Raw genomic sequence first — 18,824 nt, 5'->3', positions numbered from 1 at the left:
GAGAGAAAGAAAGAAAGAAAGAAGAGAAAGAGAAAGAAGAGAAAGAAAGAAGAAGAAGAAAAGAAGAGAAAGAAGGAATGAAAGAAAGAAAGGAAGAATGAAAGAGAAGAAGAAAGAAAGAAAGAAGAGAAAGAAGAGAAGAGAAGGAATGAAAGAAAAGAAAGGAAGGAAGAAAGAAAAAAGAAGAGAGAGCAAGAAAGAAGAAAGAAAGAGAAAGAAAGAAAGAAAGAAAAAGAAGAGAGCAAGAAAGAAGAGAGAAAGAAAGAAAGAAAAGAAAGAAAGAAAAGAAAGGAAGAATGAAAGAAGAGAAAGAAAGAAAGAAAGAAAGAGAGCGAGCTCTCGGGGGCCCCCCCTGCCTCTCCTTCCCTGCGCCCCTCCCTCGGCCCCCCTTCCTCCCGGGGCGAGGGGTTGGGGGCGGCCGGGGATTGGGCTGAGCCACCGGAGGGCGGGCCGGGGGGCGGGCGGGGCAGGAGCGAGCGAGCGGCGGCGGCTCCAGTGTCGGCGTCGACTTGCAGCGGGCGCGGATCATGGGCAGCGGCGGTCTCTGCAAGGCGCTCCGTCTCGCCGGCCTCTTGGCGGGGCTCTGCCTGCTCGCCTGGCCAGGTAAGGGGCGGCGGGATCCCCCCCCAAAAAAAACCTCCCCGCCCCCCAAGCCCTCCTCTGGCCGTCCAGCCGGACTCTTACCGAGCGGCGCCGGGTGCAAATCCCGCCCGCTTGGCTGCTGCCTCTTGCAAAGCGCAGGGAAGGTTTGCCATCCACCTGCCGTTCTCCTGCCCCGATCGCGGCTCCTCGTTTTCTCCTTTGAGGAGACCCCCCCCTCTTTCTTTCTTTCTTTCTGAAAAGTCTCCGGGTTTTTTGGTGGGGAGGGGGGATCACCTGGACCCGCCTTCCTTGGGGGACAAAGCCCCTCGCGCTCAATCAAGAGTCTGGGGTCTGGGAAGGGGATGGGGGAGATTCTGGGAATTGTAGATTTCGGACTTTGGCTTGTTTTTTCTCTCTCTCTCTCTCTCTTGCTTTGCAACTCACCTCCTTTGGGGTCCACGAAGCTCCCCAGCCAGGGACGGGTCTTTCCCTCTGACCCCCAGCCCCATTTCCCAGCTCCGAAGATCTGGATTCGAATGTGGAGGAGGGGAAGGCGATGGCGGGGTGGGTGGGTGTAATAGTTGCAGGGAGAAATTGTGACAAAAGGAGAGAGATTCCAGATTTCGAATAGAGGACTTAAAGACAAAGACAAAAGAAGTATTTCTCTTTTGTAGGTGATCCTCAACTTACGACCGTAATTGAGCCCTACATTTCTGTTGCTAAGAGAGAGAGAGAGAGAGAGAGGCGTCAGTTAAGTCGGTTTTGTCCCATTGTACGGCTTCTCTTGCCAAGTGCAATTGTTACGTTAGGAACCCGGTCGTTAAGTGAATCTGGTTCCCCCCCCCGCCCAATTGACTTCACTTCTCCAAAGCGAAGGGGGGGGATCGCGTAACCCCGGGACACTGCAGTCGTGGTTAAATAGGAGTCCGTTTGCCGAGCGTCTGAATTTTGATCCAGCGTGAGGATGCTGCAGTGGCTGTTGAAGTCTGAAAAAAAACCCGGTCATAAGTCAACTTTTTCTGTGCCGTTGTAACTTTGCACGGTCACTAAGTGAGCTGTCGTAAGTCGAGGACGACCTGTGGGTCCCTTCCCTCCACTCACCTCATTGATATTTTCCCCCTGGCATTGGCTGGCATGGGGCTGTGGCCTTCTATAAAACCCCATTTAGTTCTCTACCCCCAGGCTCCCAATGAAGGGATAAAGAGAAGTAGCACAGGATGCCTGACCTCCCCCTCCCTTACCGCCCTCTCCTGCCCCTCCCTCATCTCCTTCCCCCTAAGGCTACGGTTCTTACCAGCTCCCTACTGCTAAGCGATGACTGGGCCCTTCTTATACCAGTCATCCCCACCCAACCCCACCCTTTGCGGGGTTTATATAGTGATGCCATAGCTTCATACAGATGAATTTTGCGGGGAAGGGCTGCAGAGGGGTGGGTGGGTAGGTGAGGGCACAGGAGGGGCAAGGGTTAAGAGGCAGAGGTGAGTTCCCCCCCCCCCCCCCGAACTTGCCACCCTGACGGGAGACAGAAGTGGGCAGCATTTGAAGAAAGAAATACCAGCGGCACCTGCTTTGTGTAGGGTAGGGGTATCCACGCTGGGTGATTTAAAGACTTGTGGACTTCAACTCCCAGAATCACCATCTCCTGGTGATTGGCCCAAAGTCATCCAGCCAACTTTCATGCCTAAGGGAGGACTAGAACTCACCCGTCTCCTGGTGATTGGCCCAAAGTCAACCAGCCGGCTTTCAGGCCTAAGGGAGGACTAGAATTCACCGTCTCCTGGTGATTGGCCCAAAGTCACCCAGCCAGCTTCGTGCCTAAAGCAGCACTAGAACTCACTGTCTCCTGGTGATTGGCCCAAAGTCACCCAGCTAGCTTTCATGTTTGAGGCGGGACTAGAACTCACAGTCTCCTGGTGATTGGCCCAAAGTCACCCAACCAACTTTCATGCCTAAGGGAGGACTAGAACTCACCCGTCTCCTGGTGATTGGCCCAAAGTCACCCAGCCGGCTTTGTGCCTAAGGCAGCACTAGAACTCACTGTCTCCGAGTGATTGGCCCAAAGTCACCCAGCCAACTTTCAGGCCTAAGGGAGGACTAGAACTCACCGTCTCCTGGTGATTGGGCCAAAGTCACCCAGCCAACTTTCAGGCCTAAGGGAGGACTAGAACTCACCCGTCTCCTGGTGATTGGCCCAAAGTCACCCAGCTGGCTTTGTGCCTAAGGCAGCACTAGAACTCGCTGTCTCCTAGTGATTGGCCCAAAGTCACCCAACCTACTTTCATGCCTAAGGGAGGACTAGAACTCACCGTCTCCTGGTGATTGGCCCAAAGTCAACCAGCCACAGTAGGGCCTCTGTGGCTCAGACTGGTAAGACAGTCTGTTATTAACAGCAGCTGCTTGCAATTACTGCAGGTTCTAGTCCCACCAGGCCCAAGGTTGACTCAGCCTTCCATCCTTTATAAGGTAGGTAAAATGAGGACCCAGATTGTTGGGGGCAATAAGTTGACTTTGTATATAATATACAAATGGATGAAGACATGAATGCTGGCTGGGGAATTCTGGGATTTGAAGTCCGCAAGTCTTCAAGTTGCCCAGCTTGGATACATCTGGTGTAGGGTTTAATTTGTGGTTGACTAGTCCGGTGCAAGTATTAATTCCTGCCACCCTGCTTGGATTTGGCAGCCTTCTCCATCCTTCGAACAGTGGTCCGGCTCCAGGATTAAATGATAACCTTTTGCTGTAGACAGCAGGCTTAGCTTTTCAAGGCTAGCTTGCAACCCTCTGGAAGGGACAACTCAGGAGCTTCTGCAACTTTTTACTTCTGGAGGGAAAAAAAATCCCTTTGTAAGGAAAGGAGGAGTGAAGGAGGAGAGCGTGACAAAGGAGAAGAAGTGGCCAAAGGACTCGAGTAAAGAACTGAAATGAAGCTTGCACCAGGCTAGAAAACAGGAGACCGTGAGTTCTAGCGCTGCCTTGGGCACGAAGCGGGCTGGGTGTCTTTGAGTCAATCACCGGGAGACAGTGAGTTCTAGCATGCCTTAGGCCAGCTGGGTGACTTTGGACCAATCACCAGGGGATGGTGAGTTCTAGTCCTGCCTTAGTCATGAAAGCTGACTGGGTGACTTTGGGCCAGTCATTTTCTTTGAGCCCTGACAGGGTTGTTGTTATAGGGAAAACAGGACGAGGAAGGAGCGTTAGGTATATCCGCCGCCTTAAGTTCTTTATAAAAATAATAAAGGAGGGATGAAAAAGAATGTAAATAAAATCTAAACAGAGGTGTCGTTTTAAGGGACAGAAAATGGCTGAGCAGAACCTTTGTCGGGCTTAGTTACATGAGAATTGAATTCACTTTCACGGGGTTCCCTACAGATGCCCCCCCTCTCTCTCCCTCCCTCCTTCTCCCTCCCTCCCTCTCTCTCTCTCCCTCCCTTTCCCTCCCTCTCTTTTTCACTCATTCACTCTCTCTTCTCTTATTCTCTCCCTCTCTGTCTCTCCCTCTCTCCCCCTGTCTCTTACGCAGTCTCTCTTGCCCCCTCCCTCTCTCCCTCTCTCTCCCTCTTCCTCCTCTCTCTCTCTCTCTCTCCATCCCTCCCTCCTCTCTCTCGCCTCACTCACTGTCTCTCTCTCTCCCTCCCTTTCTCCCTCCCTTCTCTCTTTCTCACTCTCTCCCCCCTCCCCCTCCCTCCCTCTCCCTCCCTCCCTCCCCTCTCTCTCCCTCTCCCTCGCTCTGTCTCTCCCTCCCTCCTTTTCTCCCTCCCTTCTCTCTTTCTCACTCTCTCCCCTCCTCTCTCTCCCTCTCTCTCCCGCCCTCCCTCTCTTGTCTCTCTCTCTCTGTCTCTCCCTCTCTCTTCTCTCTCTCCCTCTCTCCCTCCCTCTCTCCCTCTCTCTCCCTCTCTCCCTCTCTTCTCTCTCTCACTCCCTCTCTCTCCCTCTCTCCTGCCCTCCCTCTCTTCTCTCTCTCTCTCCCTCCCTTCCTCTCTCTCCCCCATCTCTCCCTCTCTCCCTCTCTTCTCTCTCCTCCTCCCTCCTCTCTCTCTCCTTCCTCCCTCCTCTCTCTCTCTCCTCCCTTCCCTCCTCTCTTTTCACTCATTCCTCTCTCTTCTCTTATTCTCTCCTCTCTGTCTCTCTCTCTCCCCTGTCTCTTACGCAGTCTCTCTTGCCCCTCCTCTCTCCCTCTCTCCCTCTTCCTCCCTCTCTCTTCTCTCTCTCCATCCCTCCCTCCTCTCTCTCGCTCTCACTCACTGTCTCTCTCCCTCCTTCTCTCTCCTCCTCTCTCTCTCACTCCCTCTCTCCCGCCTCCCCTCCCTCCTCTCTCCTCCCTCCTTCTCTCTCCTCTCCCTCCTCTCTCTCCTCCTCCTTTCTCCCTCCTTCTCTCTTTCTCACTCTCTCCCTCCTCTCTCTCCCTCTCTCCCGCCCTCCTCTCTTGTCTCTCTCTCTGTCTCTCCCTCTCTCTCTCTCCTTTCTCCCTCCTCTCTCTCCTCTCTCTCCCTCTCTCCCTCTCTTCTCTCTCTCTCCCTCTCTCTCTCTCCTGCCCTCTCTCTCTCTCTCTCTCTCTCCCTCCTTCCTCTCTCCTCTCCTCTCTCCCTCTTCCTCCCTCCTCCCTCCTCTCTCTCTCCTTCCTCCTCTCTTTTCACTCATTCACTCTCTCTCTCTTATTCTCTCCTCTCTGTCTCTCTCTCTCCCCTGTCTCTTACGCAGTCTCTCTTGCCCCTCCTCTCTCCTCTCTCTCCCTCTTCCTCCTCTCTCTCTCTCTCTCTCCATCCCTCCCTCCTCTCTCCTCCTCCCTCTCTCTCTCTCTCTCCTCCTTTCTCCCTCCCTTCTCTCTTCTCTCTCTCCTCCCTCCTCCTCTCTCTCCCTCCCTCCCTTCTCTCTCTCTCTCCTCCCTCTCTCTCTCCCTCCTCCTTTCTCCCTCCTTCTCTCTTTCTCACTCTCTCCTCCTCTCTCTCTCTCTCTCCCGCCCTCCTCTCTTGTCTCTCTCTCTTTCTCCCCCCCTCTCTCTCTCTTTCTCCCTCCCTCTCTCTCTCTTCTTCTCTCTTTCTCTCTCCCTCCCTCTTTCTCTCTCTCTGTCTCTCTCTCTCTCTCTCTCCCTCCCTTCCTCTCTCTCCCCCATCTCTCCCTCTCTCCCCCTCTCTTCTCTCTCTCCCTCCCTCCCTCCCTCTCTCTCTCCTTCCCTCCCGCTCTCTCTCTCTCCTTCCCTCCCTCCCTTTCTCTCTCTGGCAGGCTAGAATTTTGCAGATGGCAGCGCCTAATGCAAAGAGAGGAGAAGCTTATCAAATTTCAGCGGATGGACAGGAGCGCCTCAGATGCCAAGGCAGCCTGCTTTGGGCGTGGTAGAGAGAGAGAGGGTGGTGGGAGTGAGGCTGGACTGGCACAGGAGCTGCCTGGAGAAGGAGCAGAAGGGAAGGTTGAGGAGAAAGGGTTAGGGAGTGTGGGAAGCCCCCCTCCCCAGCTTGGGAGTTCTAGGGAGCGGATGGCTGCTTAGCTAAACATGCCCCAGCTGGTTGTTTGTTCAGTTCTGGCACTTCTCGCATTCCTGTTCCTTCCTTGCTTGAGTTTTTCTCTCGTCCTTCTTAATCTTTGTTTGCCAGGCTAGATGCTGGCGAAGCGGAAGAGTTTGAGAGAGGTTTTAGCTGGGAAGGACAGTCCCAGTCCCTAGCAGAGCGTTGCTAGGGTCTCTAGCCCCTATGATTAAGCTTTAAGGCAGGGGCCTCCAAACTTGGGAACTTTATAAGACTTGTGCACTTCAACTCCGAGAATTCCCCAGCCAGCATGCTTTAAATGGGTGGACTTCAATTCCCAATTCCTTTTATGCCAGCGAGCATTAAGATGGGTGGACTACAGCTCCCAGAATTCCCCAGCCAGCCTGCTTTAAGATGGGTGGACTCCCAATTCCCAAATCCCTCAAGATAGATAGGCTTACAACTCCCCAAATTTCTCAGCCCTCCCAGCTTTAAGATTGGTGGCCTTCCGTTCCCACAATCTCTCAGCCGGCCGGCTTTAATATGGACTCCAACTCCCAGAATCCCCCGGCCAACCTACTTTAAGTTGGGTGGACTCCCAGAACCCCGTAGCCAGCCTGCTTTAAGATGGCTGGACTACAACTCCCAGAAACCCACCCACCCCCGCCAGCCTGCTTTAAAATGGGTGGACTACAACTCCCAGAATCCCCCCTCCCAAGTTCATGCATGCTGGCTGGGGAACTCTGGGAGTTGAAGTCCACAAGTCTTAAAAAGTTCCCACGTTTGGAGACCCCTGCTTTAAGGGGTTCTCTCGAAAGGGTATTTGATGCTTTTCTTCAAGCAGACGTCAGTTGTATTGGATTTCAATAAGCCTCAGACGCCGCCGTCAGCGGTTCGTGGATTGAGGGGGGGGGGAGAGAGAAAAGGGACTCACAAATTGTGCAAAGGTGCGGTTGAGTGGATCGGGCCCCAGATTTGGCCGGCCTTTCCTTCTTTTATTTGGTTGTGTGCTCGGATTCAGCCTTGCCTTCTGGAAAGAGCTCTTCGGGGCCTGGTTGCCATTCCAGATGTGGGGAAGGAAAACGGGATGTTTGTAGGGGGAGAGGGGTTAGAGGGCACCACAGGTGGTGTGGCATCTCTCAAAGGATGTAATTTGCGTCGGTTGTAGCTGTATAGTTGTATAGTTGTAGGCAGTGGTGAAATCCATTTTTTTTAACTACCGGTTCTGTGGGCGTGACTTGGTGGGCATGGCTGGGGAAGGATACTGCAAAATCCCCATTCCCAACCCCACTCCTGGGGGAAGGATACTGCAAAATCCCCATTCCCAACCCCACTCCTGGGGGAAGGATACTGCAAAATCCCCATTCCCAACCCCACTCCTGGGGGAAGGATACTGCAAAATCCCCATTCCCAACCCCACTCCTGGGGGAAGGATATTGCAAAATCTCCATTCCCAGCCTACTCTGGCGCCAGCCAGAGGTGGTATTTGCCAGTTCTCCGGATTTTCACCCCTTGCGTCACAGCATCTCCAAAATTCACACGATCAACATTTGGGCCCTTGGCAAAGGGGAGTGTAGGTTTGCAGCTGTGTGTGTGTGTGTGTGTGTATGGGAGAGAGAGAGGGGGGGGGAGGGAGGGAGAGAGAGAGAGATGGCAGGCTGGGGAATTCTGGGAGTTGAAGTCCACAAGTCTTAAAAGTTCCCACGTTTGGAGACCCCTGCTCTAAGGGGTTCTCTCGAAAGGGTATTGGACGCATCTGTTTTATGCAATGTTTCTTATCCCTTTTTTTAAAAAATTTGAATTTATATCCCGCCCTTCTCCGAAGACTCAGGGCGGCTTACATTGTGTTAAGCAATAGAGGAATTAGAGGAATTGGAGGAATATGGAGGAATTGCAGTTTTGTGGTTGCAAGAAAAGATTCCCATGCTTAGGGGCGGCTTGTTTTCAAAAGGAGTCTGCAAGACTCAAGAGTGACACTCGGTTTGATTCTCAGGGGATAAAGGGAATTGGGATGAGAATAGAGCTGAAAGGGACCTTGGAGGTCTTCTAGTCCAGCCCCCTGCTCAAGCAGGAGACCCTATACCGTTTCAGACAAGTGACTGTCCAGTCTCTTCTTAAAAACAACCAGTGACGGAACACCCACAATTGGCAAGTTGTTCCACCAGTGAATTGTCCTGGCCGTTAAGAAGTTTCTCTTTAGTCCCAGGTTGCTTCTCTCCTTGGTTAGTTTCCATCCACTGCTTCTCGTCCCGCCTTCTGGGGCTTTGGAAAATAAGTTGACCCCCCAAATCTTCTTTGTGGCAGCCCCTCCGATACTGGAATGCTGGTATCATGTCCCTCCCCCTACAACCGCTATCATTTTCCCGCTAGATATGAAGTGTGGGGTTGCTAGATTTTGGCTTTGGGAACCAGAAATGTATTTATTTATTTGTTTGTTTGTCCACAACAGTGTATATAAGCATAAGCATGAAATAACTATACAATATATAAGCATATCTGTAAGTATGAGTATGTAATAACTATATTATTTGGATATAACGAAAGGAAACAATAGGAAAGGAACGGTAGGCACTCTTGTGCTCTTATGCACGCCCCTTACGGACCTCTTAGGAATGGGGTGAGGTCAACAGTAGACAGTTTTTGGTTAAAGCTTTGGGGATTTTGGGAAGAGACCACAGAGTCAGGTAGTGCATTCCAGGCATTAATAAGTCTGTTACTGAAGTCAAATGAGAAAACGCCCCCCCCCCCATTTTTTGGGGAGTTGAGGGGAAGAGTGTGCAAGTCAATTCAAGCGAGGGGCTCCTTTCTCGCTTGAGCCAAGCTTGGCAGTGGGGCAAATGCGATTCCGGTAGCACTGCCAGCTGCAACCAGCAACGCCCGAGGTCGGTGTGCAAATTGCTTTGGATCCTGTTCAGCAAAGAACTTGGCTGGTGGTAAGGAAAAGAGAGCCGGACACGGCTTCTCAATGAACCATGAGCTGCGCAAGATTGTCTCTTAATAGCTTGGCCACTTTAAGATGGGTGGACTCCAACTCCCAGAATTCCCCGGGGCGGCTTAGTGAAAAACAAGGGTGGTATTCACGTACCTTTGCTACCGGTTCGCAAATGTGAGTGTGCGCCTTCCGCGCATGCGCAGAGGGTCAAAAACGGGACGTGATGATGTCTGGGCAAGTGGGCAGAGCCTCTCGTAGCTGCCGCTACCGGTTTGCCCGAACCGGTTGAATACCACCACTGCTGAAAAAGATCCGGTCGGTGGCCTCTGACTGAGGATCAGGAGTCCACAATATATGGGATGAGTCTGTAGATGAGTGTTTCTCAACGTTGCCAAATTTGGCCTGGCTGGCTGGGAGTTATGGCCATTTTTCCCACTTAACGACCGTGGCCGCATCCGTTGTCATGTGATCAAAACTCAGACGCTTGGCAATTGACTCAGGTTTATGACGGTTGCGGTATCGTGGCGTCAAGCCATGCCCTTCTGACAGAGTAAAGTCCAAGGGGAAGCCAGATTCGTTTAACGACCGTGTTACTAACTTCACTGCAAGTGATTCGCTTAACAACCGTGGGAAGAAAGGTCGTGACATGGAGCAAAGCTCGCTGAAGAACTGTCTTGCTTAGCAACGGAGGTGTTGGACTCAGTTGTGGCCGTACGTCGAGGACTACCTGTCTAATGGTGTGCGGGAAAGACCTTGGCAGGTAGGAGGAAGAGACATAGAATAGAATAGAATAGAATTTTATTGGCCAAGTGTGATTGGACACACAAGGAATTTGTCTTGGTGCAGATGCTCTCAGTGTACATAAAAGAAAAGATACGTTCATCAAGGTACAACATTTACAACACAATTGATGGTCAATATATCAATATAAATCATAAGGATTGCCAGCAACAAGTTATAGTCATACAGTCATAAGTGGAAAGAGATTGGTGATGGGAACTATGAAACGATTAATAGTAGTGCAGATTCAGTAAATAGTCTGACACTGTTGAGGGAATTATTTGTTTAGCAGAGTGATGGCCTTCGGGAAAAAACTGTTCTTGTGTCTAGTTGTTCTGGTGTGCAGTGCTCTATAGCGTCGTTTTGAGGGTAGGAGTTGAAACAGTTTATGTCCAGGATGCGAGGGGTCTGTAGATATTTTCACGGCCCTCTTCTTGATTCGTGCAGTATACAGGTCCTCCGTGGAAGGCAGGTTGGTAGCAATTGTTTTTTCTGCAGTTCTAATTACCCTCTGAAGTCTGTGCCTGTCTTATTGGGTTGCAGAACCGAACCAGACAGTTATAGAGGTGCAGAGTACAGACTCAATAATTCCTCTGTAGAATTGGATCAGCAGCTCCTTGGGCAGTTTGAGCTTACTGAGTTGGCGCAGAAAGAACATTCTTTGTTGTCCTTTTTTAATGATGTTTTTGATGTTAGCTGTCCATTTGAGATCTTGCGATATGATAGAACCTAGAGTAGGCAGCGGTCAGATAAGAGGGAGCAGAGCCCAGAGAAGAAAAAGGGGCGTGGCAAACGTCTCCCAAAAAAAAGGACCCTCCCTAGTTTCTGAGGTCGTAAAAGTGAGGATTGAGGGAGAGGTACTTTCTGATTTGCACGATTCTGTTAATATAATTTTTATAATATAATTTTTATAATAAAGATAAAGAGCTACTGCAGGTAGGCCTCGGCTTAACGACCATAAGATTTCTGTGGCAAAGCGAGACATTTGCTTAAGCGAGCTTTGCCCCCATTTTACGACTTTTTCTTGCTGCGGTCGTTAAGTGAATCATTCCAGTTGTTAAGTTGGTAACCCAAATTGTTAAATGACTCTGGCTTCCCCATTGACTCGGCTCACGGGAAGGTCGCAGAAGCTCATTCCCTGTCCTCGGGACACTGCGACCGTCACAAATACGAGTCGGTTGCCCGAGCGTTTGAATTTTGATCACGTGACCCATAGGGTGGCTGCTAAAGTGTGGAAAACAATCACAGATCCCTTTTTTCCCAACGCCGTAGGGCGTTGAAGGAACTGTCACTGAAGGAACTGTCGTAAATCAAGGACTAACCTGTGTCCTTTCCTTGCAAAACATCTGAGCGGCAGGAGATCGTGATCCCAAAATAATTGGGGAGAGACGTTTCGGCTTCTGGCAACGTCTCCCGCCATTTGTTAAGTCAATTTTTTTTCCCCCAGTGGCCGTCGTAACTTGGAACGGTCACTAACTGAGCCGTTGTAAGTCGAGGAACACCTGGACCGCTGGGATGTGCTTCTTCATCTTGTCCTACCTCACAAGATTGAGATGAGTGCACGTTTCGGTGCCAAATCCTGACTTCTTTTGACGGCTCCTGAACCCCGCCAAATCTCCGACCTCATCTTCCTCTTCCTCCCCACAGCTCTCCTGTCTCCCCACCCCCCCCCAACTTCCCTTCCATGATAACATCTCTTAGCCGCAGGCGGGGAAGATCACAGTCGATCACAACCGGTTTGGCCACTTTGGGAGCCCGAGTGGAAAGTTTGGCAAGGCCAGAAATGGGAGAACAAACGTTGCAAAATTTGACTTTAGAGCCTTGTCTCCTTTTCCTTCCTCCTCTCCTCCCCCCCCCGCCCTATTGTGTGTCCCCTCCCCCCACATCCCTTTTTTGCATCCTGGCCTCCTGGACCGACCCTTCCAGGTGGGTTTCTGCGGTTTCAGGTGTGCACCGACATGTTCCCGCCACACAAACACGCCTCTTTCATTGCACAGCTCGACAATGCAAACTCCCACGGTGGGACTCCCGTTTTATGGATTTTCCCTGCTCCTTCCTTCCTTCCTTCCTTCCTTCCTTTCCCTGCTCCTTCCCTCCTTCTTTCTCTCCTTCCTTCCTCCCTTTCCCTTCCTTCTTTCTCTCCTCCGTCCCTCCCTTCCTCTCCCTCCCTCCCTTCTTTTTCTCCTTCCTTCCTTCCTTCCTTCCTTCCTTCCTTCCCTCCCTCCTTCCTTCTTTCCTCCCCTTCCTTCCTTCCTTCCTCTCCTCCTCCTCCTCCCTCCTTCCTCCCTTCTTTCTTTCTTTCTTTCTTTCTTTCTCTCCTTCCTTCTCTCCTCCCTCCTTCCTTCTTCCTTCCTTCCTTCCTCCTTCCTTCCCTCCTTCTTTCCTCCCTTCCTTCCTTCCTTCCTTCTTTCCTTCCTTCCTTCTTTCTCTCCTTCCTTCCCTCCTTCCTCCTCCTTCTTTCCTCCCTTCCTTCCTTCCTTCCTTCCTTCCTTCCTTCCTTCCTTCCTTCCTCTCCTCCCTCCTCCTCCTCCTCCTCCCTCCTCCTCCTTTCTTTCTTTCTTTCTTTCTTTCTTTCTTTCTTTCTTTCTTTCTTTCTCCTCCCTCCTTCCTTCTTCCTTCCTTCTTTCCTTCTCTCCTTCCTTCCTTCCCTCCTTCCCTCCTCCCTTCTTTCCTCCCTTCCTTCCTTCCTTCCTTCCTTCCTCTCCTCTCCTCCCTCCTCCTCCTCCCTCCTTTCTTTCTTTCTTTCTTTCTTTCTTTCTTTCTTTCTTTCTTTCTTTCTTTCTTCTCCTTCCTTTTCTCCTCCTCCTTCCTTCTTCCCTTCCTTCCCTCCTTCTTTCCTCCTTCCTTCCTTCCTTCCTTCCTTCTCTCCTTCCTTCCTTCCCTCCTTCCTCCTCCTTCTTTCCTCCCTTCCTTCCTTCCTTCCTTCCTTCCTCTCCTCCTCCTCCTCCTCCCTCCTTCCCTCCTTCTTTCTTTCTTTCTTTCTTTCTTTCTTTCTTTCTTTCTTTCTTTCTTTCTTTCTCTCCTTCCTTCTCTCCCTCCCTCCTTCCTTCTTCCCCTTCCTTCCTTTCCTCCTTCCTTCCCTCCTTCTTTCCTCCCCTTCCTTCCTTCCTTCTTTCCTTCCTTCCTTCTTTCTCTCCTTCCTTCCTTCCCTTCTTCCCTCCCTCCCTTCTTTCCTCCCCTTCCTTCCTTCCTTCCTTCCTTCCTTCCTTCCTTCCTTCCTTCCTTCCTTCCTCTCCCTCCTCCCTCCCTCCCTCCCTCCTTTCTTTCTTTCTTTCTTTCTTTCTTTCTTTCTTTCTTTCTTTCTTCCTTTCTTTTGTCTATTTTCTTTCTTTCTTTCTCCTCCCTCCTTCCTTCTTCCCTTCCTTCTTTCCTTCTCTCCTTCCTTCCTTCCTCCTTCCTCCCTCCTTCTTTCCTCCCTTCCTTCCTTCCTTCCTTCCTTCCTCTCTCCTCCTCCTCCCTCCTCCCTCCCTCCTCCCTCCCTCCCTCCTTTCTTTCTTTCTTTCTTTCTTTCTTTCTTTCTTTCTTTCTTTCTTTCTTTCTTTCTTTCTCTCCTTCCTTTTCTCCCTCCCTCCTTCCTTCTTCCCCTTCCTTCCCTCCTTCTTTCCTCCCCTTCCTTCCTTCCTTCCTTCCTTCTCTCCTTCCTTCCTTCCCTCCTTCCCTCCCTCCCTTCTTTCCTCCCCTTCCTTCCTTCCTTCCTTCCTTCCTTCCTTCCTTCCTTCCTTCCTTCCTTCCTTCTTTTCTTCCTTCCTTCCTTCTTTCTTTCTCTCCTTCCTTCCTTCCCTCCTTCCCTCCCTGCCTCCTCCTCCTCCCCTCTCTCCCGTGTCTCCGGCCCCTTCCCTGCATTGTGCCTGTCTGCCCAAGCGTGGCACCTTGTCAAATCAGCCAGGAGAAATTCAGGCTTTTTTAAAAAAAGTCGGGGGGGGGGGGGGGAGGCTTGGCACAGCTGGGGACGGTGAAGGTTGGCTAGAGATGATTCCAGCATTTCTATTCCTATTAAATTTGGTCGAATGGATTCCAAGGAGATCATCTCTAGGCTTTGGGGTACCTACAATTGCCATCATCACAGAATCTGGATTTATAAGGTCCCTCAACGTTGGGCTGTAGAGCAGGGGTCTCCAACCTTGGCAACTTTAAGACTTGTGGACTTCAACTCCCAGAGTTCCTCAGCCAGCAAAGCAAAGCTGGCTGATGAATTCTGGGAGCTGAAATCCTCAAGGCTTAAAGTTGCCAAGGTTGGAGACCCCTGATATAGGGGCCATAGTTCCCCACCCCTTTTCTAGACCAGGGGTCTCCAACCTTGGCAACTTTAAGCCTTGAGGACTTCAACTCCCAGAATTCCTACTCCAAACTAGGAATTCTGGGAGTTGACGTTCAGAAGTCATAAAGGGGGCCATAGTTCCCCATCCGTTCTAGAGCAGAGCTTTGCTGGCTGGGGAATTCTGGGAGTTGAAGTCCTCCAGGCTTTAAAGTTGCCAAGGTATTCCTATTCCTATTCCTATTCCTATTCCTATTCCTATTCCTATTCTATTCTATTCTTACTGTTTTATTTCTATTCTATTCTATTCTATTCTATTCTATTCTATTCTATTCTATTCTATTCTATTCTATTCTATTCCTATTCCTATTCCTATTCTATTCTATTCTTACTGTTTTATTTCTATTCTATTCTATTCTATTCTATTCCTATTCCTATTCCTATTCTATTCTATTCTTACTGTTTTATTTCTATTCTATTCTATTCTATTCCTATTCCTATTCCTAATCGAGCCCCAGGTTTCTGTTGTGAAACGAGGCAGTAAGTTTTGCCACAATTGTTAAGCACTGCAGTCGATAAGTTAGTAATCTGGTCGTTAAACGAATCCACCACAATTGTTAAGTGAATCATTGCAGTTGATATGTCTCTAATCTTCACCTGCTGCTTCCTAACAAACAGGAAGCAGCAGGTGAAGCTAAGCAAGATCACATCAAATACCTGTACAATTAGCACAGGGGCACCCCAAGGCTGTGTGCTCTCCCCACTTCTCTTCTCTCTGTATACCAATGACTGCATCTCCAATGATCCATCTGTTAAGCTACTGAAGTTCGCAGATAACACAACAGTGATCGGTCTCATTCGAGACAATGACGAATCGGAGGACGACTTCCGGTATCCAGCGGCAACGGACGTCTGGAAGGCTTCTCCTGCCTCCAGCGCCCGAATCCGGCCGCCGCCGAGGCCCCCAGGGGCCAGGTGTTCCGAAAAGGACACCTGCCGCACGGACCTCGCCGCCAGGGTCTCCCAGCCGACATACAGGACTGTGGGGACCGATGCTGGCGCGGCCCCAGGCTCGGCGGGTTCGAGGCCACAGGCCGCTGCCATTATTTTGGTCGTCGCTTGCTGCTGTGCCCGTGACACCGGGCATTGGATTTATAACTGCAGCAGCCTGGTGGTGAACAGGGAACGGAGAAGAATTGAGGAGGAGAAGGAAGGAATATCGGTAAACGTGAGTGGACTGCTCCGGAGTGCGGGGTTTTTTCTCCTGCGGTTGGAAGGAGCACGAGTTATTCTGGAGAGAGGAGAACTTAAAATAAGAAGATTACCGGTTTTGTGGAGCTCTGAGAGAAGAGGTGATGGAGAAATTTAGGAGGAAGGTTTGAGGCCCCCTCCTTCTGGGGAACAGTGGTGGCGTCCAGCTTCCGCCTTCATTATGAGAATTTTGATGACATCACTTCCCTTCGGCTTCCTGGTTGACTAACTGTACTCTGGACTCGTTGCTCCTGTGAGTGCCCCCTGGTGGATCCGGAGGAAATTACAAGGATACTGTGCTTGCCTGAGGATTTTGATTCTTTTTTTTTTCAAATGGCAAAAGGTCAGAAACCAACTGCTGGAGAGATGGAGAGAATTTTGGAAAAGTTATCCAACATGGACAAGAAACTGGATGATTTGCAAAGAGGCCAAACGGAAATAAGAGCAGAAATTGTGACTATCCAAAAGGATTTAAAGGATACTCAACAAGTCTCAGCAGAAAACAAGCAGAAAGTGGAAGGTCTGAGGAGAGATGCGGCAGTGCAGAAAGAGAGGAGACAGGCAATGCTGTGCTTGGACTACAGATGGATAAAATGTCTTATTTCCTTCGGTTTCAAAATTTGGAAGAAGTGGACCAAGAAGACTTGAGAGATGTTGTGACTAAATTGTTGGGAGAATTTCTTGGGAGAGGTGTTGATTTCATGAATTGGGATGTGGATCGAGTTTATAGAGTTAATTAATATGCACGCACGCATGCAGTTCCCAGAGAGGTTCATGTCAAATTTGTGAGAAGAGAGACGAGATGAAATTCTTAGAAAACATAGGAGTGGGGCACTGATTTACAGGGGCAGGAGATAGCCATTCTGAGGCAGATTCCCAGACAGGTACGTGAAAAAGAAAGAAATATTATTTTTGTCAAGCAAATTGTACCAGAAGGGAGTGGGCTTCAGATGGCTGATGCCAGAGGGATTGATGATTTTCCGGGAGGGCATTACGAAAAAATCAGTACAATTGCGGAGGCTACGGCCTATGTGGAGGAACACAGCCTTCCTGGAATCAGATGACCCAGGAATTGAAGAAGGGAGGTTATAGATCATGGGGCTGAAGGCTGCCGCTGTTGCGCCCTGGAGTTGGGTCAGGCTGAACCCAGAGTTCTGAGATCCAAAACTAGGAAGTGATAAAGATATTTGGGATTGTGTTGGTTTTCCTTATTCTCTTTTGTACGATATTCTGTTTATTCTTGACTCTTCTTTATTACGTATTTAAAATTTGCAAACTTTGCTACTTCGTGTCACCTGCTTGCCTTATGGCTGTTGTATGTGTTAAAAAATTTGAGTAAAATTCTTATTTTAGATAAGAAAAATGAAAATTTACCATACCTGATATGTATTTGTATAAACCTTTTTTGACTAATAAAAACTTTTTGAACAGAAAAAAAAAGAGACAATGACGAATCCGCATATAGACGAGAGGTCGAACGACTAGCCTTGTGGTGCAACCAAAACAATCTGGAACTGAACACACTCAAAACCGTAGAAATGGTGGTAGACTTTAGGAGAAACCCTTCCATACTCCCACCTCTCACAATACTTGACAACACAGTATCAACAGTAGAAACCTTCAAATTTCTGGGTTCTATCATATCGCAAGATCTCAAACGGACAGCTAACATCAAAAACATCATTAAAAAAGGACAACAAAGAATGTTCTTTCTGCGCCAACTGAGTAAGCTCAAACTGCCCAAGGAGCTGCTGATCCAATTCTACAGAGGAATTATTGAGTCTGTCATTTGCACCTCTATAACTGTCTGGTTCGGTTCTGCAACCCAACAAGAAAAACACAGACTTCAGAGGATAATTAGAACTGCAGAAAAAATAATTGCTACCAACTTGCCTTCCATTGAGGACCTGTATACTGCACGAATCAAGAAGAGGGCCGTGAAAATATTTGCAGATCCCTCGCATCCTGGACATAAACTGTTTCAACTCCTACCCTCAAAACGATGCTATAGAGCACTGCACACCAGAACAACTAGACACAAGAACAGTTTTTTCCCGAAGGCCATCACTCTGCTAAACAAATAATTCCTCAACACTGGCATCTGCCACCCCCACCCCCTAAACCCCCAGACAAAAGCCCCAGTTCTCCTCATGTTAATGAGCTGGCTGCACCCAGCGTGTCTGCCCGGGTTCGATGCTGCGCTGTGGAGACCTCACACTCGTCCCGGGCCTGGGAGCCGCCGAGAAACAATCGCCCTTGCAGGATTGACTTTGCTTTTCATCCCAAGCGAAGCCCTGGCGACGGTCCTGGGCCTTGGCTATTTCTGGACCGGGGTCTTTTTTTAGACCCTCTGGACGTTTAGGGCATCCCCTCTCCAGCCCCCAAGGGCAAAACTATTCATAGCTGGCATTTTGTTCCACCGGCTTTTCTCACGAAAGGCAGGAGCTGAGAGTAGGGAAAGCCGTTGGAGTATCCGTGCCGTGGAAGTTATTTGGAATTGTTCTTCAGGGTTTTTTGATTTTTTTTAAAAAATAAGGTAGAATACAGGTAGCCCTCAACGTACGACCATAATCGAGCCCCAGGTTTCTGTTGTGAAACGAGGCAGTAAGTTTTGCCACAATTGTTAAGCACTGCAGTCGATAAGTTAGTAATCTGGTCGTTAAACGAATCCACCACAATTGTTAAGTGAATCATTGCAGTTGATATGTCTCTAATCTTCACCTGCTGCTTCCTAACAAACAGGAAGCAGCAGGTGAAGCTAAGCAAGATCACATCAAATACCTGTACAATTAGCACAGGGGCACCCCAAGGCTGTGTGCTCTCCCCACTTCTCTTCTCTCTGTATACCAATGACTGCATCTCCAATGATCCATCTGTTAAGCTACTGAAGTTCGCAGATAACACAACAGTGATCGGTCTCATTCGAGACAATGACGAATCCGCATATAGACGAGAGGTCGAACGACTAGCCTTGTGGTGCAACCAAAACAATCTGGAACTGAACACACTCAAAACCGTAGAAATGGTGGTAGACTTTAGGAGAAACCCTTCCATACTCCCACCTCTCACAATACTTGACAACACAGTATCAACAGTAGAAACCTTCAAATTTCTGGGTTCTATCATATGATCTCAAATGGACAGCTAACATCAAAAACATCATTAAAAGGACAACAAAGAATGTTCTTTCTGCGCCAACTCAGTAGCTCAAACTGCCCAAGGAGCTGGTGATCCAATTCTACAGAGGAATTATTGAGTCTGTCATTTGCACCTCTATAACTGTCTGGTTCGGTTCTGCAACCCAACAAGAAAAACACAGACTTCAGAGGATAATTAGAATTGCAGAAAAAATAATTGCTACCAACCTGCCTTCCATTGAGGACCTGTATACTGCACGAATCAAGAAGAGGGCCGTGAAAATATTTGCAGATCCCTCGCATCCAGGACATAAACTGTTTCAACTCCTACCCTCAAAAGCAGCTATAGAGCACTGCACACCAGAACAACTAGACACAAGAACAGTTTTTTCCCGAAGGCCATCACTCTGCTAAACAAATAATTCCCT

At 49.4% G+C, this 18,824-nt stretch overlaps 1 protein-coding gene across 1 annotated transcript in view; it reads left to right on the top strand.

Moving 5' to 3' along the window:
- Positions 1 to 472: 472 nt before the first annotated feature.
- The window catches only part of BCAM (basal cell adhesion molecule (Lutheran blood group)), a 93,044-nt gene continuing 74,692 nt past the window's right edge, over positions 473 to 18,824 (top strand). Inside the window, exon 1 of the mRNA XM_058195689.1 lies at positions 473 to 603. Coding sequence (XP_058051672.1) covers positions 528 to 603 — 76 coding nt within the window. The 5' untranslated portion in view covers positions 473 to 527. The remainder of the gene's footprint in view (positions 604 to 18,824) is intronic.

Source organism: Ahaetulla prasina, chromosome 10 (genome assembly GCF_028640845.1).
Source record: "Ahaetulla prasina isolate Xishuangbanna chromosome 10, ASM2864084v1, whole genome shotgun sequence".
NCBI classification, from domain to species: Eukaryota; Metazoa; Chordata; class Lepidosauria; order Squamata; family Colubridae; genus Ahaetulla; species Ahaetulla prasina.
This window is presented reverse-complemented; position numbering and strand designations above follow the sequence as displayed.